This window comes from Sapajus apella, unplaced genomic scaffold (assembly GCF_009761245.1).
Source record: "Sapajus apella isolate SASKATOON/1434 unplaced genomic scaffold, GSC_monkey_1.0 scaffold185, whole genome shotgun sequence".
Classification (NCBI taxonomy): Eukaryota; Metazoa; Chordata; class Mammalia; order Primates; family Cebidae; genus Sapajus; species Sapajus apella.
Window position 1 is genome coordinate 42,997 of NW_022437125.1, and position 26,316 is coordinate 69,312.

Sequence of the window (26,316 nt, forward strand, 5' to 3'; positions counted from 1 at the left end):
TTTTTTTTTTTTTAAAGATGGAGTCTTGCTCTGTCGCCCAGGCCGGAGTGCAGTGACACCATCTCGGCTCACTGCCACCTCTGCCTTCCGGGCTTGAGCGATTCTCCTGCCTCAGCCTCCTGAATAGCTGGGATTACAGTTGCACATTACCACGCCCGGCTAATTTTTGTATTTTTAATAGAGACAGGGTTTCACCATGTTGACCAGACTAGTCTTGAACTCTTGGCCTCAGGTGATCCACCCACCTTGGCCTCCCAAAGTGCTGGGATTACAGGCATGAACCACCGCACCCAGCCAATAGTCTGTAATCTTAAGAAATACCACTGCAGACAAAAGGTGCTGGATCTTTTAGACAGTAGAGGTGGCTGGGAACTGGGGCCACCCTTGTGATTGAGCTTACAGTCTAGGACTTGTGAGGGAGTTGGATTACAGCTGGAGGAACATGTCTTTTATTTTTGAGACAGAGTCTCTCTGCTGCCCAGGCTAGAGTGCATGGTGTAAACATGGCTCACTGCACCTCAACCTCCCAGGCTCAAGGAATCCTCCTGCCTCAGTCCCCCAAGGACTGGAAGTATGTTGCATGCCAGCATGCCTGGCTTTTGTACTTTGGTGTGGAAACGGGGTTCAATCATGTTGCCCGGACTGGTTTTGAGCTCCTGAGCTTAAGGAATCTGCCTGCCTTGCCCTCCCAGAGTGTTAATTACAGGCGTGAGAGCCACTGCACCAGACCTCTATTTTTTGTTTTTTTAAATCTGAGACTGGGTCTTGCTCTGCCACCCAGGCTGGAGTGCCGTGGCTCAGTCATAGCCCACTGTAGCCTCAAACTCCTTGGGTTCAAGTGCTCCTCCCATCTCAGCCTCCTGAGTTGCTGGGACCACAGGTGCACACCACCTTGCCTGGCTAATTTTTTTTGAGATGGAGTTTCCCTCTTGTTGGCCAGGCTGGAGTGCAGTGGCATGATCTTGGCTAACTGCAACCTCCATCTCCCGGGTTTAAGCGACTCTCCTGCCTCAGCCTCCCAAGTGGCTGAGATTACAGGCGTGCACTACCACGCCTGGCTAATTTTTTTTTTTTTAATTTTTAGTAGAGACAGGGTTACACCATGTCAGTCAGGCTGGTCTTTAATTCCTGACCTCAGGTGATCCACCTGCTTTGGTCCCCCAAAGTGCTGGAATTATAGGCATGAGCCACCATGCCTGGCCCTCTTTTTTTTTTTTTTTTTTGAGACAGAGGCGTAGTCTGTCGCACAGGCTGGAGTGCAGTGGAGCCATCTTGGCTCATTGCAACCTCTGCCTCCCAGGCTTGAGTGATTGTCCTGCCTCAGCCTCCTGAGTAGCTGGGATTACAGGTGTCTGCCACCATGCTTGGCTAATTTTTATATTTTTAGTAGAGACGGGGTTTCACCATGCTGGCCAGGCTGGTCTTGAACTCCTGACCTCAGGTGATCTGCCTGCCTCAGCTTTCCAAACTGCTGGTATTTCAGGCATGAGCCACCGCACCTGGCTGAGGCAGGGGCTCCAGCTGGGCCACGTGAACCACTGGAAATATTCAGGGATGTCTGTAGCTATCCTGAGTTGCCACAATAGGGATAGGTCGGGGCAGGGGTGCTACTGGCATCTGGCAGGCAGAGACCAGGAATGCCGTTCAACACTGTACCACCCCCAGGACGGCCCCGGCTGTGAACAACGATCCGACTCCAAATGTCATTAGTGCTGCCTGGCCAGGCGTGGTGGCTCACACCTGCAATCCCAGTACTTTGGGAGGCCGAGGTGGGCGGATCACCTGAGGTCGGGAGTTTGAGACCAGCCCAGGAAACAAGGCAAAACCCTGTCTCTACAAAATATAAGTTAGTTGGGCACGGTGATAGTCCCAGCACTTTGGGAGGTCGGGGCAGGAGGATTATTTGAGCCCAGGAGTTTGAGACTAGCCTGAGCAACGTGGTGAGACCCTATGTCTACAAAAAAACAAAAACAAAAACAAAAATTTTGCCAGGCACGATAGCCAGCTCCTGTAGTCCCAGCTACTTGGGAGGCTGAGGTGGGAGGATCACCTGAGTCCGAGGAGGTTGAGGCTGCAGTCAGCGTGATTGGACCAATGCACTCCAGCCCGGGTGACAGCGTGAGACCCTGGCCCAAAACAAAACCAAAGCAAAAAAACCCTCATTTTGTATCTTTGCAAGTTTGTCTCGGGGCCAGCCACCTCTGTGGACCAAACTTGTCCCCCAAGGAGAGAATGATCTAGTCAAATGCCAACAGTACTGCGGTGGAAAAACCCTGGCATAAAATAATCTGGTGGATTTTTATTTTTTAACTAGCTAATTAATTAATTAATTAATTTTTTTTTTTTTTTAAAGACAGGGTTTCACCATGTTGGCCAGGCTGGTCTTGAACTCCTGACCTCAGGTGATCCGCCCGCCTCGGCCTCCTAAAGTGCTGAGATTAAAGGCGTGAGCTACCATGCCTGGCCTAATTAATTTTTTTTGAGATAGAGTTTCGCTCTTGTTGGCCAGGCTGGAATGCAATGGCATGATCTTGGCTTACTGCAGCCTCTGTCTCCTGGGTTCAAGCGATTCTCCTGCCTCAGCCTCCCAAGCAGTTGGGATTACAGGCATGCACCACCATGTCTGGCTAATTTTGTGTGTATGTATTTTTAGTAAAGGCAGGGTTTCACCATATTTGCCAGGCTGGTTTTGAACTCCCAACCTCAGATGATCCACCCACCTCAGCCTCCCACAGTGCTGGAATTACAGGCATGAGCCACGATACCCAGCCAGCAGGGTTTACACTCCAGAGAGGAGCTCTCTTTGGCAGGTGATCGCCTTGGCCATGAGACAGGTGTGTCCAGGTATGTGTGTGCGTGGCCTACCTTGAAGGTGTACTTGGCGCTGTACCCTGACCTCCGGATGCGCACGGTCTCCAGCATGCCTGTGTAGCGCAGCTGCTGCAGGACCAGCTCGTCATCAAAGCACAGCTCTTTCTGAAACAGGAATGCGAGAGATCAGGTAGGTGCCCTGGGCCTGACAGGATGCCCAGGCCTGGGAACTGAGAGATGAGGGCAGATTCCCACGCGACCCCTGCCCCTTGGGATCCTGAACACAGATGGGGTCAGGGGGCACACGTGGGTGCTGGCTAACCGACCTGGGAATGTCCTACGGCACAGCAGTCAGGAGCCCCTGGACAAGGCGTCCTTCCTTGTTCCAGATACTCTTTCTGGAATGACGCCAAGATGGGAGGATCACTTGAGGCCAGGAGTTCGAGACCAGCCTGGGCAACAGAGTGAGACTGCATTTCTAGCCATTTAAATTTATTAAAGAAAAAAAAAAACGAAGCTGGGTGTGGTGGCGCATGCCTGTAGTCCCAGGTACTCAGGAGTCTGAGGTAGGAGAATTGCTTGAACCCAGGAGGCAGAGGTTGTGATGAGCCAAGATCAAGCCATTGGACTCCAGCCTGGGCAACAAGAGTGAAACTCCGTAACAAAAAAAAGAAAAAGAAAAAGAACCCAAATGCAAATGTGTTTTGGGCTTTTCTCTGTGCCAGGCACCAGGGTAAGTGCTGGGGATTTGGTGGAGAGGAGAGCTTAGGCTGGGGCAGAAGCCACACACATGTGATGGGTGGACAAAACCCAGCATCCCACGGGAGTGTCCCAGGAGAGGGGAGATGCTGCGCTGAGGCCTGAGGAGGGAACAGGCGGGAGCAGCTGGGTGGAGGCCCAGAGGAGGAGGAAGCCAAGGGGTTGATGGGGACATAGGGAGATGCTTCCTGCCAGAGGAGAGAAGAGGCTGGAAATTCGGCTGCCGCAGTGAGCTTTAAGCCAGGAGCTGAGGGGTCTGGACTTCACCCTGGTGGGCAGTGAGGGGTAAGGCATGGTGTCGTCATAGACAAACGGTGCTGGGCGAGGTGGCTCACACCTGTAATCCCAGCACTTTGGGAAGCTGAGATGGGTGGATCACTTGAGATCAGGAGTTCAAGACCAGCCTGGCCAACATGGTGAAACCCCGTGTCTACTAAAAACACAAAGATTAGCTGGGCGTGGTGGGCACCTGTAATCCCAGCTACTTGGGAGGCTGAGGCGGGAGCATGGCTTGAACCTGGGAGATCAAGGCTGCAGTGAGCTGAAATCACAACACTGAACTCCAGCCTGGGTGACAAACGGAGACTCTGTCTCAAAAAAAAAAGACGAATGGGAGAGAATGGGGAGGGTGGTGATGACTGGGGTGGATGTGGCGGCCAGGGATGCTGGCTGACAGCCTCCAGTGCACAGAACGGCCCTCCTCATAGAGAAGAATCCACTGGCACGGTCCGGGACCGAAGGTGCACGGTGAGGCGTCTCCCTGGGTACAGCTGGCAGGAGGTTCCTGCCTGGCTGTGTGCTCACATTGGTCTGGGAGCCCACATCCCTGCTGAGTCCCTGGCAAAGTCCCTGAGCTGTCCTTCCAGGGACAGAGTAGACCTCTGGGGTAAAAGAAGCCCAGGGCCAGTGCTGAGCCTGGGCTGGGGCCCCCACTGGTGCTCCCACCGGGGCTCTGAGCATCTCTCTAGAAACTAACAATGTGAGCAGCGGGCTGTGTGTGCGTCTGAGACTCAGTTGCTGTGTAACCTCAGCCCGTGCCTTCCAGAACACTCCCTGCAGCGGCTACTCTTTGGGATGTATCTGAAGAGCACCCCCAACCTGTAGCTCCCTGATCAAACCTTCTCTGGGCCCCTCCGTGTTCCAGATGACGTCCCTGCTCTTTTTTTCTTTTTGAGATGGAGTCTTGCTCTGTGGCCCAGGCTGGAGTGCGGTGGCACGATCTCGGCTCATTGCAACTTCCGCCTCCCGGGTTCAAGCAATTCTCCTGCCTCAGCCTCCGGAGTAGCTGGGACTACAGGCGGGTGCCACCATGCCCAGCTAATTTTTATATTTTTAGTAGAGACGGGGTTTCACCATGTTGGCCAGGATGGTCTAGATGTCTTGACCTCATTATCCGCCCGCCTTGGCCTCCCAAAGTGTTGGGATTACAGGTGTGAGCAATTGTGCCCGGCCGATGTCCCTGTTCTTGAATGGCTACCTGGGCCACCCTCACTGCCTCCCAATAACCCCTCATCCCTGGCTGCCTCTGGATGGACCACGGCACCGTCCCCCATCCTGCGTGGAGGCTGGGGCTGGATGCAGGGACACCGACACCCCTAAGCGTCCAGCATAGGCTTTCTCCTCCGGAACACTGGAGAGCCACTCACCTTTTCAGCATTGGAACGGATGCAGCGGATGAAGAAGGGCTCTGCCTTCCCTAGCGCCTCCAGGAGCTTGTTAAGGGATGTCTGTTGAGGGAAACAGAGAGCATTTGGGTTGAATCACGGACCCCGGCAGCCTCTGTTCCGTGGGAGGAGGCCTGGGACACTCTAGCATCGGTGTGGGGTGGATGGGGTCTGCACAGATGTGCGTCCCTGGCAGCGGGACATGAGAGGTTCCTGCTGGACATTCTGACCCAAGGCTGTGCTATCCCTGAAAGCCCTCGGGGGAGCTATGCGGTCCCTATGGTCCCAGGGCCACCAAAGGTTGCTTTTGTCTCAGGTGGAAGGCTTGGGCTGGGCAGGATCAGACAAACGCTTTCTGGAGATTTGAAACACGTCTCAGCCTCCGAAGGGACAATGGATGTGGTGTTTTTTTTTGTTTTTTGAGACAGAGTTTTGCTCTTGTTGCCCAGGCTGGAGTGCAGTGGTGTGATCTCCGCTCACCGCAACCTCCGCCTCCTGGGTGCAAGCGAGTCTCCTGCCTCAGCCTCCCGAGTAGCTGAGATTACAGGCACCCACCATCATGCCCGGCTAATTTTTTGTGTTTTTAGTAGAGATGGGGTTTCACCATGTTGGCCTGGCTGGTCTCGAACTCCTGACCTCAGATGATCCACCTGTCTCAGCCTCCCAAAGCACTGGGATTACAGGCGTGGGCCACCTCACCTGGCCGAATGTCATGGTTTTTGTCCCTGGCCTGCTGTTTCCAAAAAGGATTTGAAGGAGCTCCCATATTAGGCGGTTACCAAAAAAGCCGAGGTGGGAACAGAACAATCAGATTGAGGAAAGAGGAAAAGAACAAAAAAGCTAAGGAAGAGGGCTGGCAGCTGGTGGATGCCCTAAGTAAAACAAATGAACAAACAAATAAAATGTGTCCCTGAGCCTCCTGGCAGCCAGGGAAAAAGGGAAATATGACCTGAGGACATAGCTCAGTGGCCACATTAACTGATGATTCTTTTAACTCAGTAATTCTTAACCAACCAGGGATAATTTTGCTCCTCAGGGACAAATGGTGGCCTAGTTGGCTGTCACAACCAGGGAGACTAAAAACCCCAGAGTGGGCTGGGCATGGTGGCTCATGCCTGCAATCCCAGCACTTTGGGAGGCCAAGGTGAGCAGATCACTTGAGTCGAGGATGGCCGACATGGCAAAACCCTGTCTGTACTAAAAATGTAAAAAATTATCCAGGCGTCGTGGTGCACACCCATAAACCTAGCTACTTGGGAGGCTGAGGCAGGAGAATCGCTTGAACCTGGGAGATCACGCCACTGCACTCCAGCGTGGTGACAGAGCAAGTCCGTGTCTCAAAAACAAAACAACAGGCTGAGCGCGGTGGCTCAGGCCTGTAATCCCAGCACTTTGGGAGGCCGAGGCGGGCAGATCACGAGGTCAGGAGATCAGGACCATCCAGGCCAACATGGTGAAGTGCCATCTCTACTAAAAATACAAAAAAAATTAGCTGGGCGTGGCGGTGCCCGCCTGTAGTCCCAGCTACTCGGGAGGCTGAGGCAGGAGAATTGCTTGAACGCAGGAGGCGGGGGTTGCAGTGAGCCGAGATCGTGCCATTGCACTACAGCCTGGGCAACAGTGCGAGACTCCGTCTCAAACAAACACACACACACACACACACACACACAACTCCCTGCAGTGCGTGGAAGAGAAACATCGGGCCCCAGCTGCTTGTGGTGCCTCAGTGGGAGCCCTTGGAGTAACTGATGAGCTGTCTGTGCAGGGTGTTGGGGGAAGCCACACAAGCATGTGGCTGAGCTGACTGCCGCCTCCCACCCCTCCTGCTCTGCCTACCTGGAACTGGGCGCTGATGCTCGGTGGCTTTTTCTTCTTGTGCAGATGCAATAAGGACTTGGTGGTGCGGTCGTGCAGGGTCATGCTGATGATGAGTTTCAGGGACTTGGAGTCCAGCAGGTTCTAGGACAGACACATGGGGTCCGGCCTGCCCTCCCGCAGCCCACACGGGCACGGGGAGGCGTCACAGGCGTCCCCGCAGCCAGGGCAGAATGGCGTCCCCGCAGCAAGCGCCCGGGCGGCAGCTCTTAGGTTTGGTCTCAGGACCGCGCTGCTGGTGCCGGCCCAGTGGAATGAGCTGGGGTTGCACCTTGCACACAGCGCTGGTTCCGGGAGGGCTGATGACAGCCTCTCTCACAGCCTGCGTGGCTGCCCCATTTCCTCTTCCTCTGGGTTAGGAGAGGAAGCCAGTGCTACCGAACCTGGCCGTCCCTCTCCTCTGCACAGCTCGTACAATTTACATTGCTTGAGCCAAGAAGGGCCAGGTCCTTTCTGTCCTCTGCATGAGATCACTGGACAGGTCCCCCCCCCGTGTCAGCCAGCTCTATTGCTGACAAGAGGAACTAGCCCCGTCCCATCTGCTAACTAGACGGCGAGGCTATTCTTACTCTTTTCGCAAATTTCCTAAATGACTGCGCTTGCATGTGGAAACTAGACGGAGCCCCTGGGAGGTGCTTCCTGTCCCATCTGGAAGCCGCTCCATAGCCAGGGACTGAAGATGTCCCACTACCTGGGGGCAGAATGAGCCCTGTGGCGCTATGAATCGCCAGAAATCCCCGTGGGACCAGACTGAGGTCAGACTTCAGCTGTGCTCACACCTCTGGCTTCCTCCCTCCTCCTTGCTCTCTGCCTTCTCCTGCAAACCCCCCGCCATACGCCGCTGTGTGTAAATATCCCCGTCTCAGACCCTGCTTCTGGGAGATCCAGAAAGAGACAGCTCTAAATCATCTCAACACGAGAACATTATTTTTTTTCCTTGGAGGGAGGGGGAGATAGTGGGAAGGAGCAGGAAATAAAAGAAGCGGCAGAAGGGACAGTTCTCAAGATGGGCAGAGAAGTGAGACGTCTTGGAATGTGTCGCGCGGGGTGTGTTCTTTTTTTTTACCTTTGGAATGATCTGCTTTTGTTTGATACCTTTACTTTTCCTGTCAAAATATTAAAAATGGTTTTGTGAACAAAAGGAACACAGTGTCGGGATTTGGGTTAGTTCAGCAAGCCACGCCTTGCGGGTTAGACTAAGAGACAGAGAGAGGGGACAAAGAGTGAGAAGGTGTCAAGTGCAACAGAGCCGCCGCCGCCTCTCCACGCCGCATTCCTCGGCGTGCCTCCGCCACTGTCTGGGACACCAGTTTCCCTGGGAAAGCAGCAGCCTGACTCTGCTGGTGGCTGCCCCAAGGCTGACAAGAACATTTGGTCTGGGGGCCATTTGGATGTCTGAGAAGTAGGAAGGATTGGCTAGTAATCTACAGGGTGGGGCGTGCGTTGAACAGGACTCGCTATGGATGAACTGACATAACCCCCAAATAATGGCAGGATACCCTGAACAGGGTACCGAGGGAGGCTGAGCTGTCCTGGTGGAGACCAGGTGACCAGGCTGTCTTTGCCATGTGCTGGCAGATGCCAAGCAGGCACACGGAGGCCCTTCTGGAACTCTCCACTGGCAGGGCACAGCAGGGCAGGGACTTGCCCTGCAAAAGAACCAAAGTGGGGCCTGGGTAGGAGCTCCTTTCAGGCTCATGCTGGTGGGAAAGAAGAAAACCAAAGCTGGCCAGGCACCGTGGCTCACACCTGTAATCCCAGCACTTTGGGAGGCTAAGGCAGGCAGATCACCTGAGCTCAGGAGTTCAAGACCAGCCTGGCCAACATGGTGAAACCCCGTCTCTCCTACAAATACAAAAATTAGCTGGGCGTGGTGGCGGGTGCCTATAATCCCAGCTACTTGGGAGGCTGAGGCAGGAGAATCGCCCGAGCTCAGTAAGCGGATGTTGCAGTGAGCCGAGATCATGCCACCGTGCTCCAGGCTGGGCAACAGAGCAAGACCGTCTCAAAAAAGACCCAAAACTCAAAGCTGCTCTTTTGGCTGAGGTAAAGGAGGGGACAGCCCCTGTGTTCACAGACACCTTATGGAATCTTAGGGACCAAGGGGAAAATAACATAAGTAAATATTTATTCGAAAGGCCTGGTGCCTTCTGAAGGCCGGCTAAGGAGGTGGTATCTTGCAGGTCTGTGAGATGCTTAGCCCTTCAAGGTTGCATTCAGTTTCCCCTGGGTCCCTGTGGGGTAAAATAAGGCATAACAAGAACAAAAGTCTGAGGCTGTGGTGGGCGGATCATTTGAGGTCAGGAGTTTGAGACCAACCTGGCCAACATAGTGAAACCCCATCTCTACTAAAAAATACAAAAACATTAGCCAGGTGTAGTGGTGTAGGCCTGTAATCCCAGCTACCTGGGAGGCTGAGGCAGGAGAATCACTTGAACCCGGGAGGTGGAGGTTGCAGTGAGCTAAGATTGAGCCACTGCACTCCAGCCTGCGTGACAGAGTGAGACTCCACCTCGAAACAATAAAAAATAAAAAAGAAGAAAAGTTTGAAACAGGCTCCCGCTGGGCGTGGTGGCTCATGCCTGTAATCTCAGTGCTTTGGGAGGCCAAGGCAGGAGGATCACGTGAGCCCAGGAGTTTGAGACCAGCCTGGCAGCCCGGGCTACGACATAGCAAGACTCCACCTCTACAGACAATAAAATTAGACAGGTGTAGTGGTGCTCGCCTGTAGCTCCAGCTGCTCTGGAGGTTGAGGCAGGAGGATTGCTTGAGCCCAAGAGGTAGAAGCTGCAGGGAGCGGTGATCGCGTCACTGCCACACTCTAGCCTGGGCAACAGAATGAGACCCCCATCCCTTAAAAAAGAAAATAAATAAATAAATAAACTGGTTCCCATGCAGGTGCAGTTCCTTACACTCAGCCAGCCCATGTCCCAATGGCTACTAAAAGGCGGGATGTGGTGACCGCATGTGGATGTCCTGTCAGCTGAGGCTGCTGCCTGCCTGGTGCTGGTCAGCATAATGGAAGCATGAGAGTCACTACCGCATTTGGAGGCCAAAAGCAGAGAACGCTTGGGTTCCACGGTGCGCTAACAGTCGGGATCCCAACCCGGTTTATGCACCTTTGGGGCTCTCCCAACCGGCTCACGTGGCCATCTGCAGCGCGCAGGGCCGTCCCCTGGAGAAATGGCATTCCCTGCTTCAGACAGCTTCTCTGCAAGCTCACAGTGGCAAAGGCGGGGGCAAGCTTTGCTCTGCAAGTCAGACAGGCACGCGGAGGAGACGGAGGACGGCGTGTTTGCAGGTAGCAAATCAGATGACTCTGGGAAGGAGTGCACTTGGGAGGCTGCGCCATGTGCTGGGAAGCGCCCGTGCCTGGGCTACAGTGCAGACAGCGGCCAGGGGAGTTACTGATTGGCATTTAGTGACGGCCGGGGGGTAAGCCATGAGACAGCACTGTGGTTTTAGTGGCTGATGCAACTTAGGCAGTCGCGGGAGTAGGAGGAGGCGGCTGTTGCACTTGTAAGCAGGGCCTTGGAAAGGGGGGACTCACAGGATGAAGGCGCGGGGTTTCTGGAGCCGACTGAGGGACTGGAGAAGCCTACGGGGGTCCTCGCCCTGCCAGGGCAATCCTTTGATGCTCTTGATCATTTGGTTATGCAAATCACTGAGGGGAAGGGTCGAGGGGGCGCAGTGACAGAAAGAAGATGGAGTTAGAGCTGTAGGCCTGCCACCTCAGGGTTCCCAGAGCCATTGGGACTGTCCCCAGGCCACTGGAGCCACAACATGCAGCTGGGGAAAGACACTGTGCTCCATGCTGCCCCTCTCTCCTTTGCCAAAAAGGGGGACTGGGCCAGCCTCCCCAATCCCTGGAGCAGGGTGGGGCTTTGAGGCAAACTGGACCTGGCAACACGGATCATTGGTCTTTTTTATTAGGTTGTTTCTGGCCAGGCGCGGTGGCTCACGCCTGTAATCCCAGCACTTTGTCAGGCTGAGGTGGGTGGATCATCTGAGGTCAGGAGTTCGAGACCAGCCTGGCCAACATGGCAAAACCCCGTCTCTGCTACAAATACAAAAAAAATTAGCCAGGTGTGGTGGAGGGCGCCTGTAATCCTAGCTATGCGGGAGGCTGAGGCCGGAGAATTGCTTCAACCTGGGAGGCGAAGGCTGCAGTGAGCTAAGATCGCACCACTACACTCCAGCTTAGGCAACAGAGCAAGACTCTGTCTCCAAGAAAAAAAAAAGATAATTTCCATCGGATCATTCCACTTCAATCCATTCTTTTCATATGGATCACTGAAAATGTTCTCTTATTTAAGAGCCTTTGGGATATTTATTTAGTTTTAAATTTATTTTAATTTTTTTGAGACAGAGTCTTGCTCTGTCGGCCAGGTTGGAATGCAGTGGTGCGATCTGAGCTCACTGCAACCTCCATTTTCCTGGTTCAAGCGATTCTCCTGCCTCAGCCTCCCAAGTGCTGGGATTACAGACATGCACCACTGCACCTGCCCTATTAATTTTTTAAATTCCATGACAGGCTGGGCGAGGTGGCTCACGCCTGTAATCCCAGCACTTTGGGAGGCCGAGGTGGGTGGAGCACCTGAGGTCAGGAGTTCAAGACCAGCCTGGCCAACATGATGAAGCCCTGTCTCTACTAAAAATACAAAAATTAGCTGGGCATGGTGGTACGTGCCTGTAGTCCCAGTCACTCGGCAGGCTGAGGCAGGAGAATCGCTTGAACCTGGGAGGCGGAGAGGTGGAAGTTGCAGTGAGCCAAGATTGCGTGCTGCACTCCAGCCTGGGCGACAGAGTAAGACTCTGTCTCAAAAAAAAAAAAAAAAAAAAAAAAAAAAAAGGCAGCTAGGAGTTGCTCAGAAAATAAGAACCTAGGGTCTGTACAGGAGGAGCAAATTAGTCTCTCTCCAGGATTTTGTGGCCAGATGTCAATCTCCTTGTTGGCTTTACTAAGGCCTTTGGAGGAATTAATTTGAATACGTGAGCCACAGGTTGAACACAGTAGTTCTCAAATGGGGTGGTACCATTCCCATTAGGGGACATTTGCCAATGTCTGCATTCACAGTTGTCACGACTTGGGGGCAGCGGTACTCTCCTGGCATCTGGTGGGTGGCGGCCAGGGAGGCTGTTCAACACCCTACAGTGCACAGATCAGATGCCCACCCCAGAGAAGGACCTGGCACAGTGCTGAGGTTGAGAAACCTCATTTTCTCTTTTTTTGTTTTTTGCTCTGTTGCCCAGGCTGGAGGATAGTGGTGCAGTCTTGGCTGACTGCAACCTCTGCCTCCCAGGTTCAAGTGATTCTCCTGCCTCAGGCTTCTGAGTAGCTGGGATTACAGGCGCCCATCACCATGCCTGGCTAATTTCTGTATTTTTAGTAGAGAACGGGGTTTTGCCCCATTGGCCAGGCTGGTCTTGAACTCCCGACCTCAAGTGATCCGCCCAAGTCGGCCTCCTGCAAAGTGCTAGGATTACAGGGGTGAGCCACTGCACCCGGCTAGAGAAGCCCTAGTTTAAGGGGATAGTCACCCTCAAAGCACTCCACCTTACTCCCTTTGTTTTGTTTAATGGCTGTGGGCTTAGGCTTGGGCATGCACGCTGGAGGTGACACCACGTGTGAATGGGAATGTCTTGGAGATGAAAACTGGATGCTTTCAAACTGAGTATAGTGAGGAATGTCTAAATGACACGTTTTTGAGAGAACTTTTAGAGATGAGGATCTGGTTTTTCCTGTTTTTTTTTTTTTTGTTGTTGTTGTTGTTGGGTTTTTTTTGAATTTCTTATTCCAGACATTTTACTTATTTTTTCTTGTAGGGGTGGGGTCTTGCTATGTTGCCCAGGCTGGTTTCAAACTCCTGGCCTCAAACGATCCTCCCGCCTCGGCCTCCCAAAGCACTGTGATGACAGGCACGTGGCACCATGCCCTGCTGACAGTGGTTCAAAGCACATGTTTTAGCTCTGGGCAGGTGGCCTGGAGGGACCCAACCCCAGCCCCTGTGCTCCATGCACCATGCCAAGTGCCCGCATGGCCCCACTTACCTGCTCTCCCCAGCCTTCCAGGGAGGCAGAGCAAAGGCAACAGAGGGGTCACCCATCACCTCTACACTCGAGTGGCTTCCACACCCAGGGTGGTCAGTGCAGCGGCCATGGCTTGGAACGCGGCCCTTGACTTTGGCCCATCCCCAGCCCTCCGACCCGGCTAAATCTGCAAATCTGGTGGGAGCGTCCCCCGAGGGCCCTGGCATTCCCTGAATGGCAGGTCCTCTCTGTCTGTGCCTTGGATGCAGCACTGAGCGCCTGGGGAAGATGGCTCCTCTCTGTGCCTCGCTGGCCTCGGGATCAAAGCCTTTCTGCACTTACTTCTTGCTTTCATAGAAAGCAATGATGTCCTCAAAAGCGTTAATATCGAACTCCTCAGAGCCGTCAAATGAGAAATCTAGCATTGAGCAGCTGAAAGGGAGAATCTGTATAAACTTAACATGTTCCTGGGGTGGGACCCGCAGCCCTGTGGCCAGGCCCTGGGGAGACGGATGCTGCTTCTGCTACTGCAGGTCAGAAGTCACTTTGTCTTTAGGGTAAGGGAGGCAAGGAAAAAGGAGGACTGGGTGTGGAGGCTCGTGCCTGTAATTCCATCACTTTGGGAGGCTGAGGTGGGAGGATGGCTTGAGGCCAGGAGTTCAAGACTAGCCTGGGCAACATAATCAGACCCCATCTTTATAAAAGAAAAAACCAGCCAGGCATGGTGGCGTGTGCCTGTGGTTCCAGCTACTTGGAGGCTGAGGAGGGAGGACTGCTTGAGCCCCGGAGGTCGAGGCTGCAGTGAGCTGTGATTATATCACTGGAATGGAAGCTTTCTAGCTGTTGGGAACTTGGGGGTTTAAAAAAAACCAGAGGAGTGCATTCTCCTTTCTTATGTCCCATTTTGGGTGAAAAAGGCAATTCTAAAAACTTTTTTTTTTTTTGAGACAGCGTCTCGCTCTGTCAGCCAGGCTGGAGTACAGTGGTGTGATCTGATCTCGGCTTATTGAAACCTCTGCCTCCCGGGTTCAAGTGATTCTCTTGCCTCAGCCTCTCCAGTAGCTGGGATTACAGGCACCCGCCACCCTGCCTGGCTAGTTTTTGTATTTTCAGTAGACAAGGTTTTGCCATGTTGGCCAGCCTGGTCTTGAACTCCTGATCTCAGGTGATCTGCCTGCCTTGGCCTCCCAAAGTGCTGGATTACAGGTGTGCACCATCATGTCCGGCTAGCCTGCTCACTTTTCTGCCCTGGTGCTGGCACATGCTTGGGTGCGCGCAGGGCCCGTGGTCATTGCTAGGGTCCACAGAAGACCCCGTGTCATCTCATGCGCAACACCGGAGGGTATGTTTCTGTCTGTAAATGAAGTAACTTGGCAGAACTACTTTCAGGGCGTCCTGGGCAGGATGGGGGAGGAACTCTCCGATCAATCAAGCCCGTCTCTGTATCACCAGCAATGCCTGGGCCCCACCTCCCAGTGCCCACCCTAGGCCATAAAATGGATCCTTTGTAAACTGAGCCCCCTCCCATCTCCCTGAAGCGCATCACGCACCGAGGCCTGCTATTCTGTGTCCAGAAAAGCAGAACCATCCAGTGCTGCTTGGTCCTGGGTCTTTCTGGTTCAAACGGCCACTCAAGTGACTGATTCAGATATTCGCAGCAACCTTAACCTGGCTTTAGAACGTAGAAACCCCTGAGTTATTTGAAGCAATGCTGCTGCCTAACCATTTCAGTTTGGACGAATCAGGGTCTTGCTCACCGGTAAAGTTTTTCCGAAGGGGTGCTGGCTCCTCTTGGCAGCTCTTCCGCGTGACTTCGGGCACCAGGGCTGCTCATACCTGCTGGGGACACAGAGCGGATGGTGGTGGGGATGGCCTCCTGCAGAGGCCGCAACCATTTTAACCCATTTTATTTATTTATTTGAGACGGAGTCTCGCTCTGTCACTCAGGCTGGAACGCAGTGATGTGATCTCGGCTCACTGCAACCTCCACCTCCCAAGTTCACACGATTCTCCTGTCTCAGCCTCCTGAGTAGCTTGCACTACAGGCCACTGTGCCCGGCTAAGTTTTGCATTTTTAGTAGAGACAGGGTTTCACCATGTTGGCCAGGCTGGTCTTGAACTCCTGACCTCAGGTGATCCGCCCACCTTGGCCTCCCAAAGTGCTGGGATTACAGGCGCGAGCCACCGAGAACCCCCGCCCTTTTTTTTTTTTTTTTTTTTAAGATTTTTACCGACAGGGTCTTGCTGTGTTGCCTAGGCCGCAGTGCAGTGGTGTGATCATAGCGTACATAACCTCCAACTCCTGGGCTCCAGCGATCCTCCTGCCTCAGCCTCCCAAGTAGCTGGGGCTACAGGCACATGCTGACACACGTGACTAAATTTCAACTTTTCTGGAGAGATGGGGTCTCACTAGTGGCCTCAGCCGGTCTCAAACACCTGTCCTCAAGAGAGCTGCATTGGCCTCCTAAGGTGCTACGACTACTGACCAGTGTGCCCCACTGCACCCGGACACTTTGACCCATCTTATTATTTATTTATTTATTATTTTAATTTTTCTTTTTTCTTTAACAATCACTTCAGTCTAGCTCTCAGGATATTTATTTATTTTTTGAGACAGAGTCTTGCTCTGTCACCCAGGCTGGAGTGCACTGGCCCAATCTCGGCTCATTGCAACCTCTGCCTCTCGGGTTCAAATGATTCTCCTGCCTCAGCCTCCCTGTGGCATCTGGGACCACAGCCACGCATCACCACGCCTGGCTAATATTTGTATTAGTAGAGATGGGGTTTCACCATGTTGGGTTGGCCTGGTCTTGAACTCCTGACCTCAAGCGATTGCCTGCGTCAGCCTCCCAAAGTGCTGGGGTTTCAGGTGTGAGCCACTGTGCCCGGCTGACCCATCTTAAGCAGCTCATGACTCGAGTTTGGGCAGTCAGGAAGCTGAAGTTTTGGATCCCCCGAACAGAGCACTATTTTCTATTTCTCATGAAAGCTTTATTCTTCCTCCTTTTCATCAACCCCCTTCCGGAGACAGAAGCCACAGCTGGTAACTGAAACTGAAGCTGAGGACAGAAGGTCGGACCCTTAGACCCAGGTGAACCACTGGACCGTGCAGGCCTCAGGTTGCCTGCAGGAAAAGTGAGGACATAGCTTTCTGTCATCCCTCTATCGGCAACTCTACAGGGCTGGCCAAAGTCTCAAGTGGATCAGGTACACCCCCCGCCTCAAACCATCTCTGTCTAGCACAGGGAAACAGAAATGTCCCCTTGAGGCTGGGTTCTTGGTAGAGAATGTTCAGATAAAAGAAGCTGGGGCTGGGCACGGCGGCTCACGCCTGTAATCCCAGAACTTCCTGAGTCTAAGGCGGGCGGGATCACTTGAGGTCAGGAGTTCGAGACCAGCCTGGCCAACATGGTGAAATCCCATCTCTACTAAAAATACAAAAATTAGCCTGGTGTGGTGGTGCACACCTGTAATCCCAGCTACTTGGGAAGGCTGAAGTAGGAGAGTCACTTGGACCCGAGAGATGGAAGTTGCAGTTAGCCAAGATCTTGTCATTAAATTAGAGCCTGGGTGAGAAAGAGAGAGACGGGGTCTCTCTCTCTCTTTTTTTTTTTTTTTGGCGGGGGGTGCTTTGAGATGGAGTCTTGCTGTGTTGCCCAGGCTGGAGTACAGTGGTGAGATCTCAGCTCGCTGCAACCTCTGCCTTCCGGGTCCAAGCCAATTCCCCTGCCTCAGCCTCCCGAGCAGCTGGGATTATAGGTGCACGCCACCACACCCAGCTAATTTTTTGTAGTTTAGTAGAGATGGGGTTTCACCGTGTTGCCCAGGCTAGTCAGGAACTCTGGGATTATAGGCGTGAGCCATGGTGCCTAGCCAACCCTGTCTCTTTAAAAAAAAAAAAAAAAAAAAAAAAAAGGAGATAGCGAGAAAGAAGAGAATATAGAGGCCGGGCACCAGGAAGAGCTACATCATCACAATCAGCAAACTCCCAGGGCCAGCGGGATCAGGGGTCATCACCGGCCGGCAAAGGAGAGGCCAGATGGAGTTGCTGATAGCATGCCCCGAGGTTAAATTACACACACAGGTCGAGTTTCTGCAGGTAGACAGGTGGCGTCTGCACGACAACAAATGTACTAAAGGCCACTGAAACGTTCACTTCGAGATGAACTCTGGATGTGCCCCCCTCTCGACAGTGATGCTCCTGTGGGTCCACGCCCCGGCTCCCACCTGCAGCCTTCTCGGCCCGCTCGGCCCGCAGGTGTCCGGCCTCCCGGAGGACGGCCATCGCCCGGATAGCGGCCCGGAGCACGGCCCAGCGGAACACGGCCACAGGGTCCATGCCAATGAGCTCTCGCACATAGGAGCTGTCGCTGCCCCGCAGCAGGGCCACGATGTCCGGCCGCATGTAGTCCATGTTCTTCTCCCGGAAGTCCTGGTGGGGGATCGATGTGGGCGGTCACTGGGGGGCAGTCATTCACTGGTGCCTACCAAAGACCCAGGGCTGGCGCAGGAAGGGCTGGCATGGGGTGGGGACCAACCTAAGTGCAAATCGCAGTTCTTGAGCTATGGCGCCTTGGATATTGGAGCCGGGGACTCGGGGTGTGTTCTTAGAACCCTGGAATCTTGCCCGTAGGAGGATCCTCCCACGTGGGCTTCTGGGCCGATCGTGGCTTCCCTCAGGCTTCTGCCCATGGTGACGAGCAGACACCTACCTTGATCTGATACTTCACCTTCCCTGCGAAGTGCTGGATGATGAAGGCTGGCTCCATGACTGGGGTCCCCAGGAAGTACTTATTGTCCTCGTGCTGCTGTTTGAACTTGGCCAGCAGGGTCTGGCTCGTGGCATGGGGGAAGCTGGGAACAGAACACGGAACCTTTGTGGCATGAATGGTGGCAGGGCATGATTTATCTGCTGTGTATTTTACCTTGCAGACCTCTGGTGCACGAGGTGGGTGGGTGCATGGGGTGGGCAGAGCAGTGAATTGGCCCAGGGCTCCGTGGGCAGAGGGGTGGGAGCCCAGCCAGGGCTACAAAATTAACGCTGAGTAGCCTGATGTTACCCAGAGGCTGGGTAACATTCTCTTCGCCCCACATGGCTGCTTTCTAGGGGGCTTGGAGTGAAGTCGCTGACCAGGCTTGGTGGGGTCTGGATCTGTGACCCATCGTGGGCAGCTCCTAAGAATAATCCTGGGCCTGGGTGATTTCTGGTCTTGGAGCCATTTGTACCTGAATGCCATGCCTTCGACGGGAGGTCCTTCTCCTGCTCCACAGTTGGAAGGAGAGGTGGGAGAGGATCAGGAAGCCGGGCTCTGGTCTGCTCCAGGGACCGTGAGGTTGTGCGGGCAGAACAAGGGACTCCTTGTACCTGACTGCCTCTGCCTCCCAGGAGGGAAATGCTGCTGCTGTTTTGGCACACCCTGCCGGAGCCCGGCCTCACTTTTGAAAATACAGGCACTGGAACGCACGCCCAGATCCCAACCCCGGGGCTACGAGTTCACAGAGCCGAGGAGGGGAGAGTCTGCAGCTAGGAAACACATCATGTCCAGGACTGTGAACAGGGTGTGGAGTGCGAGGTATCTATCTGCCTTGAGTGTCCCCCTAAACCCTCAGTTGTTGAGATAATATTTTAGCACACGATCTCAGAAAATCCAAATCAATGTTCAAGAAGAAAAAAAAATTCCATGACGAACAAAAATAGCAAGATTTTAAACAAAGAGACCTGAGTCTGCTGGGCCAGGCCCTGCCCCACGGGCTTCCCCTGATCCGGCCCAGGGAGTTTTTGGGTTGTGACGACGTAACTCCTCCTATTGCTGACTCTACTTTTTTTTTTTTTTTTTTTTAATTTTTAGAGTTGGGGTCTTGCTCTGTTGCCCAGGCTAGAATGCAATAGTGCAACCGCAACTCACTGCAGCCTTGACTCCCTGGGCTCAAGTGATCCTCCTGTCTCAGCCTCCTGAGTAGCTGGGACTGTAAGCACATGCCACTGTGCCCAGCTAATTTATTTTTACTTTTATTTTTATTTTTGCAGAGATGGGGTCTTGCTATGGTGCCCAGGCTGGTCTTTAACTCCTGGTCTCAAGTGATCCTCCACCTCGGCCTCCCAGAGTGTTGGAATTACAGGTGGAATTACCAGTGTTGGGATTCTCGACCTGGACCCCAGCCTCAAGGGGATGTGTCTGTTCCCCTGTCCTGGACAGGAACTAGGTTTGAGGCAGGAGATGTGCCTGATTCATTTGAGACTGGTCAGCCCCTTGGAGATGTCACTGACAAGGGATGGATCTGATAGAGCTGCTGATGAAACAATATGTGTATGTCTTTCTTATGAGGCAGAGTCTCGCTCTGCTGCCAGGCCGGAGTGCGGTGGCGCAACACTGGTTTACCGCAACCTCCACCTCGCAAGTTCAAGCCGTTCTCCTGCCTCAACCTCCCTAGTAGCTAGGACTACAGGCGTGCGCCACCATGCACAGTTAATTTTTGTATTTTTAGTAAGAGATGGGGTTTCACCATGTTGGCCAAGATGGTCTTGATTTCTTGACCTTGTGATCCACCCGCCTCGGCCTCCCAAAGTGCTAGGGTTATAAGCGTGAGCCACTGCGCCTGGCCAACAATATGTGCATGTCTTAACCCCCAGTCGTCGCTTTGAATGTGACCTTATTTAGAAAATAGGGTCTTCGAAGATGGAATTAGGTAAGCTGAGGTCATTAGCGTGGGTCCTAGTTCTACATGGCTGGCGTCCTTCTAAAAAGAGGAGACAGGGCCAGGTGTGGTCACTCACACCTATGCTCCCAGCACTTTGGGAGGTCAAGCTGAAAGGAATGCTTCAGCCCAGGAGTTCGAGGCCAGCCTGGGCAGCATAGGGAGATCCCATCTCTGAAAAAAAAAATTTTTAACCAACCTGGCCAACATGGTGAAAAAACCCCATCTCTACTAAAAATACAAAAATTAGCTGGGTGTGGTGACAGGCACCTGCAATCCCAGCTACTTGGGAGGCTGAGGCAGGAGAATCACTTGATTCCAGGAGATGGGGGTTACACTGAGCTGAGATGACGTCAGTTAACTTGAGCCAAGATGGTGGCACTACACTCCAGCCTGGGCGGCAGAGCAAGACTCCATCTCAAAAAAAAAACAAGAAAACTTAGCTGGGTGTGGTGCCACATGCCTGTGGTCCCGGGCACTTCAGAGGCTGAGACAGGAGGATGGCTTGAGCCTGGGAGGTGGAGGCTGCAGTGAACTGAGGTTGTGCCACTGCACTCCAGCCTGGGCAACAGAACAAGAGCCTGTCTCAAAAAAAAAAAGAGGAGGAGACAGGACTGAGATGAGGGATGGAGACAGAGGGAAGAAATCCGTGTGCAGAGGGAGGCAGGGGCTGGAGCGATGTGGCCAAAAGCCAAGGAAAGCCGGGTCTCCCAGAAGCTGGAGGAGGCAAGCAAGGTCCTATCCTGGAGCCTCTGGAGGGAGCGGGGTCTTGCAGACACTTTGACTTTAGACTTCCAGCTTCCAGAACCATAAGACAATAGACTCCTGTGGTTTTAAGAACTCTGCTTCCCAGGTTCAAGCGATTCACCTGCCTCAGCCTCCTGAGTAGCTGAGATTATAGGCATGCGCCACTGTGCCTGGCTAATTTTGTATATTAAGTAGAGACATCGTTTCCCCATGTTGGTCAGGCTGGTCTTGAACTCCTGACCTTATGATCCGTCTGCCTCAGCCACCCAAAGTGCTGGGATTACAGGCGTGAGCCACCACGCCTAGCTGAGATGGAATCTTTCTATGTTGTCCAGGCTGGTCTTGAACTCCTGGGCTCAAGAGCCCACCTGGCTTGTAGTGATTCCTTAGGGGAGCCACAGGAAAGTAGTTTGGTCAGTGTCATGTGATTTCAGTCACTACAACTGGGTGACCTGGAATGAGGCACTTTATCGGCCTCCCTGTCTGCCATCATGGCGCCCTGTGGACTGCGGGGAAGAGGCGTGAAGGCTCAGTAGTGAACCCCGAGCCCGGCAGCATCCAGGTCGCGGCTCCACACACTGCACTGCCCTTTGCAAGGACTTGCCAATCCTGTCTCTTGCTTCGCTGCCCAGGCTGGAGTGCAGTGATATGATCATAGTGCACTGCAGCCTCGACCTCCCAGGCTCAAGCGATCCTCCTGCCTCAGCCTCCTGAGTAGCTGGGGCCACAGGTATGCCCCACCACGCCCGCCCCCATCTCTAGTTTCTAGACACAGGCCCATAATCCTTTGCTGAAAATTCCTGGCAGGTGTGTCCAAGTGCACAATTAATCACACGTGTTGATATTTTCACAGTGAGGTGTTTGTGCATTTCGCACACACAAGCTTTGGTTTTGTGGCCCAGTGAAATCAAGAGACAGAAATTCTCAGGACAAGGCCTGGCGTGGTGGCACACGCCTGTAATCCCAGTACTCTGGGAGGCTGAGGTGGGAGGACCCCTTGAGCTCGGGAGTTCAAGACCAGCCTGGGCAATGTGACGAAACCCTGTTGCCATAAAGAAATACAAAAATTAGGCCGGGCGTGGAGGCTCACGCCTGTAATTCCAGCACTTTGGGAGGCCAAGGTGGGTGGATCACAAGGTCGGGGGATTGAGACCATCCTGGTTAACACGGTGAAACCCCGACTCTACTAAAAATACAAAATATTAGCCAGGTGCGGTGGGTGGCATGCGCCTGTAATCCCAGCTACTCGGGAGGCTGAGGCAGGAGAATCGCTTGAACCCGGGAGGCGGAGGTTGCGGTGAGCTGAGATCGCGCCACTGCACTCCAGCCTGGGTGACAGAGCAAGACTCCACCTCAAAAAGTAAACAAAGAAATAGAAAAATTACCCGGGAGTGGTGATGTGACCCTGTAGTCCCAGCGACTCGGAGGCTCACGTCGGGGGATCACTTGAGCCCCGGAGGTCGAGGCTGCAGTGAGCTATGATCGCACCACTACACTGCGGCCTGGGTGACAGAGTGAGACCCTCTTTCCCAGGTAAAAAGGAGTTCTTGGGAAAGTCTGGATTTGGGGTAAGACTCTGGGGGCTGTAGAACCCGACCCAGTGCCCATATGCATAATGTGCTGGGATGGACGGGGTGTGGACACTCACTTGCTCTCCTCGTCCAGCAGGTAGAAGAGGCCCGTGGGCTTCTTGCTGATGAGATGGATGCAGCCGACGTTGTCTGTGTAGCCGATGTTGTGCCACGTGATTCCCTCGCCCTGGTACTCCTCCTGCAGGGTTGGTGTGGGGTCAGTAAGTTTCTCATCTCCCAGATATGTAATACCTACGTAACATGTATTCATACAGGTCGAGTATCCCTCATGCAAAAATCTGAAATGCTTCAAAATCGGAAGCATGGCTTAAAATTAGTTCTAATAGGGGCCGGGCACGGTGGCTCACGCCTGTAATCCCAGCACTTTGGGAGGCCGAGGTGGGTGGATCACGAGGTCAGGAGATCGAGAGCATGGTGGCCATGCTGGCCAACGTGGTGAAACCCCGTCTCTACTAAGAACACACACACAAAAAATTAGCTGGGTGTGGTGGTGCACGCCTGTAGTCCCAGTTACTTGGGAGGCTGAGGCAGGAGAATCGCTTGAACCCGTGAGGCAGAGGTTGCAGTGAGCCAAGATCACGCCAATGCCCTCCAGCCTGGGCAACAAGAGTGAAACTCCGTCTCCAAAAAAAAAAAAATGTTAACTCTAATAATACACTTAATTTAACACCATATAGCCCACCACATATCCAAAATGTGATTATGTTAACTGGGAGGCCAAAGTGGGAGGATGGCTTGAGGCCAGGAGTTCAAGACCAGCCTGGACAACACAGCAGGATCCTCTCTGTACAAAAAATAAAAAAACTAGTCAGGTGTGATGGCATGTACGAGTCGTCCTAGATACTTGGGAGGCTGAGGTGGGAGGATGGCTTGAGCCCTGGCTTGAGTCTGAGACCAGCCTGGGGAATATAGTAAGACTCCGTCTCAAAATAAAAAAAATACCCAGAACTTTCGACTGCCAATGTTACGTGATGCTCAAAGGCAATGCTCATTGGACCATTTCAGATTTTTGGATTTTCACATTTGGGATGAAAATTTTTTTTTTTTAGAGACAGGGTCTCGGTATGTTGCCCAGGATGGACTACAGTAGTGTAATCATAGGTCACTGCAACTCCTGACCTCAAGCAATCTTCTTACCTTGGCCTCCCAAAGCCTTGGTATTGCTAGCACGAGCCACCATGCCCAGCCTCAAATTTTCTAATAATCACACGTGAAAAGTAAAAAAATAGGTAAAATTCACTTTTTTTTTTTTTTGAGACAGGGTCTCGTCCTGTCTCCCAGCCTTGACCTCTTGGGCTCAAGTGATCCTCCCACCTCAGCCTCCTCAGTGGCTGGGACTACAGATATGAGCCTCTGTGTGTGGCTCAAAATGAACTTTGATAATACACTGAATTTAACCCTGAATATCTAAAATGTGATCACGTTAACGTGTAACTAAGAGGCCAAGGTGGGAGGATTGCTTGAGGCCAGGAGTTCAAGAACAGCCTGGGCAACATAACAAAACCCTGTCTCTACAAAAAATAAAACATAAAAAGCCAGCTGGAGGTCAGGCACCACGGCTCACACCTGTACTCCCAGCACTTTGGGAGGCTGAGGTGGGCGGATCATGAGGTCAGGAGATCAAGACCACCCTGGCCATGGTGAAACCCCATCACTACAAAAGAAAAAGAAAAAAGCAGCTGGGTGTGGTGGCATGTAACTACAGTCTCAGCTACTCGGGAGGCTGTGGTGGTGGAGTTGCTAAATCTCAGTGTTTGAGGCTGCAGTGAGCTAAGACAGTTTATGTTCTTTTTTCTTACGTACTAAGTCTTTGCAATTTAGTGTGTATGTCACCGTTCCTGCACAGTTTAATTCTGACCAGCTACATTTCCGATGCTTCACTGCCACAAGGCTTAATAGGGAAATCAGCTGGATATTTACATAAACCCACCAGTTTCATTTTCCCATCAGAATCATCAATGTGAAGGAGAAGACATGAATCATGATGGTTGACTATTTAGCTGTGAAGACGCGTCCGGCCGGGCGCGGTGGCTCACGGCTGTAATCCCAGCACTTTGGGAGGCCAAGGTGGGCAGATTGCCTGAGATCAGGAGGTTGAGACCAGCCTGGCCAGCAAAGTGAAACCCCATCTCTATTAAAAATACAAAAAATTAGCCAGGCGTGATGGTGGGTGCCTGTAGTCCTGGCTACTCAGGAGGCTGAGGCAGAAGAATTGCTTGAACTAGGGAGGAGGAGGTTGCAGTGAGCTGAGATCATACCGCTGCATTCCACCCTGGGTGACAGAATGAGACTCCATCTCAAAAAAAAAAAAAAAAAAAAAGGTCAGATAGGTTATCAGCGTCCTTGAGCTAAGCAAATCCTTAAAAGGTGACCCTGTTTCTCTCCCTCGAAAGGATTTTGTTAGGACAGAGAAGCCCCCAAATGAACAGTGTCTCAAAACATCCCTGACATTTGCCTCATCCTGGGCTGGGTGGGGTTTCTGGAATTTTCCTTTTGACTGAGAAAAATTCTGGGGCAAGTTCGCTGATGATTTGGGCCTCCAGGGAGATTCCAGTTCTAGTTCATTCCATTTTCCCCTTGGGCTGGGTGGGCAACGACATATTTCCTTATAAAATGCTGCAGCTGTTTGTTATGGGAAACAGCCTGGTGGTTCTTCAGAAAAATTAAAAACAGAATTACCATATGGCCCAGCAAGTCCACTGCTGGGTGTATACCTGAAAGAACTGAAAGCAGCATCTCGAAGAGATATTTGCACACCCGTGTTCATAGCAGCATTATTCACAATAGCGCAAAGCTGGAAGCAACCCAAGTGTCTACTGAAGGATGAATGGATAAACTAAATGTGGTATATCTAGAAAATGGAATATTATTCAGCCTTGAAAAGGAAATTCTAACATATGCTACAATGTGGATGAACCATGAAGACTTATGCTGTGTGAAATAAGCCAGTCACAGAAAGGCAAATAATGTCTAATTTCACTTACATGAGGCACTTAGAGTAGTCAAAAATTATAGAGACAGAAAGTAGAATGGGCCAGGCACAGTGGCTCATGCCTGTAATCCCAGCACTTTGGGAGACCGAGGTGGGAGAAGTGCCTGAGCTTGGGAGCTTGGGAGTCCGAGACTAGCCTGGGCAACATGGCAAAACCTCATCTCTACAAAAAATGCAAAAATTAGCCAGGCATGCTGGTGTGCACCTGTGGTCCCAGTTACTCAGGAGGCTGAGGAAGGAGGATCACTTGAGCCTAGGAGTTTGAGGCTGCAGTAAGCTATGATTACACCACTCCAGCCTGGGTGACAGAGAAAGACCCTGTCTCAAAACAAAACAGCAACCACGAGAAGTGAAATGGGTGAGTTTACGGCTTGCAGGAGGGGGAATGGGGGGAGTGTTTCCTAGGGACAGAGTTTTGGTTTGGCAAATTGAAAGAGTTCCAGATACGTACGGTGGTGATGTGTGCGTAAGAACGCTAATGTGTGAAGGTACTTACTGTGGCTGAACTGAGTATTTACAAATGCTTAAGGTGGTAAATTTCACGTGATGTCTAGTTTACCATGTTAAAAAAACGGACAAAAAAGTCCTTTCTGCACCTGCTCCAGTTTGAAGATGTGCTGGTTGAAATAATACTGCAGCTGCTCGTTGGCGTAGTTGATACAGAACTGCTCAAAACTGTTCCTCTCGAAGTCTTCAAACCCGAAGATGTCCAGGACCCCGATGGACAGGCACTGGGAGAGACAGAGAAAATGGTCACTGCCTGAGCGTACCCCCAAAAGGAGCCGGCCTTCATGAGAGGGGCTGGCTCCACAGGCTGTGACCCGCTAGGTCCCGAGGGCCCGATGCTCGGCAGAACACTTTGCCAACACCAGCATGGAACCCATAATTTTTTTTGAGATAGGGTCTTGCTCTGTTACCCAGGTTGGAGTATAGAGGTGCCACCATAGCTCACTGCAACCCTGACTTCCTGGGCTCAAGCAATCCTCCTGCCTCCGCCTCCTGAGTAGATGGGACCATAGGTGCATGCCAGAATCTGTCATTTTTGAATAAGGGGCCCTGTGATTTTTCTTTTTTTTTTGAGAAGGAGCCTCACTCTGCCACCCAGGCTAGAGTGCAATGGTGCAGTCTTGGCTCACTGCAACCTCTGCCT

The 26,316-nt window shown here is 52.5% G+C and overlaps 1 protein-coding gene across 1 annotated transcript in view; it reads right to left on the reverse strand.

The window, feature by feature from the left end:
* The window catches only part of MYO9B (myosin IXB), a 129,778-nt gene that overhangs the window by 25,193 nt on the left and 78,269 nt on the right, over positions 1-26,316 (reverse strand). The window contains exons 10-19 of the mRNA XM_032268719.1: positions 25,763-25,897; positions 22,231-22,352; positions 17,852-17,993; positions 17,367-17,571; positions 14,897-14,975; positions 10,660-10,773; positions 8,176-8,215; positions 7,071-7,193; positions 5,217-5,297; positions 2,728-2,976 (exon numbers count right to left, since the gene is read on the reverse strand). Coding sequence (XP_032124610.1) covers positions 2,728-2,976; positions 5,217-5,297; positions 7,071-7,193; positions 8,176-8,215; positions 10,660-10,773; positions 14,897-14,975; positions 17,367-17,571; positions 17,852-17,993; positions 22,231-22,352; positions 25,763-25,897 — 1,290 coding nt within the window. The remainder of the gene's footprint in view (positions 1-2,727; positions 2,977-5,216; positions 5,298-7,070; positions 7,194-8,175; positions 8,216-10,659; positions 10,774-14,896; positions 14,976-17,366; positions 17,572-17,851; positions 17,994-22,230; positions 22,353-25,762; positions 25,898-26,316) is intronic.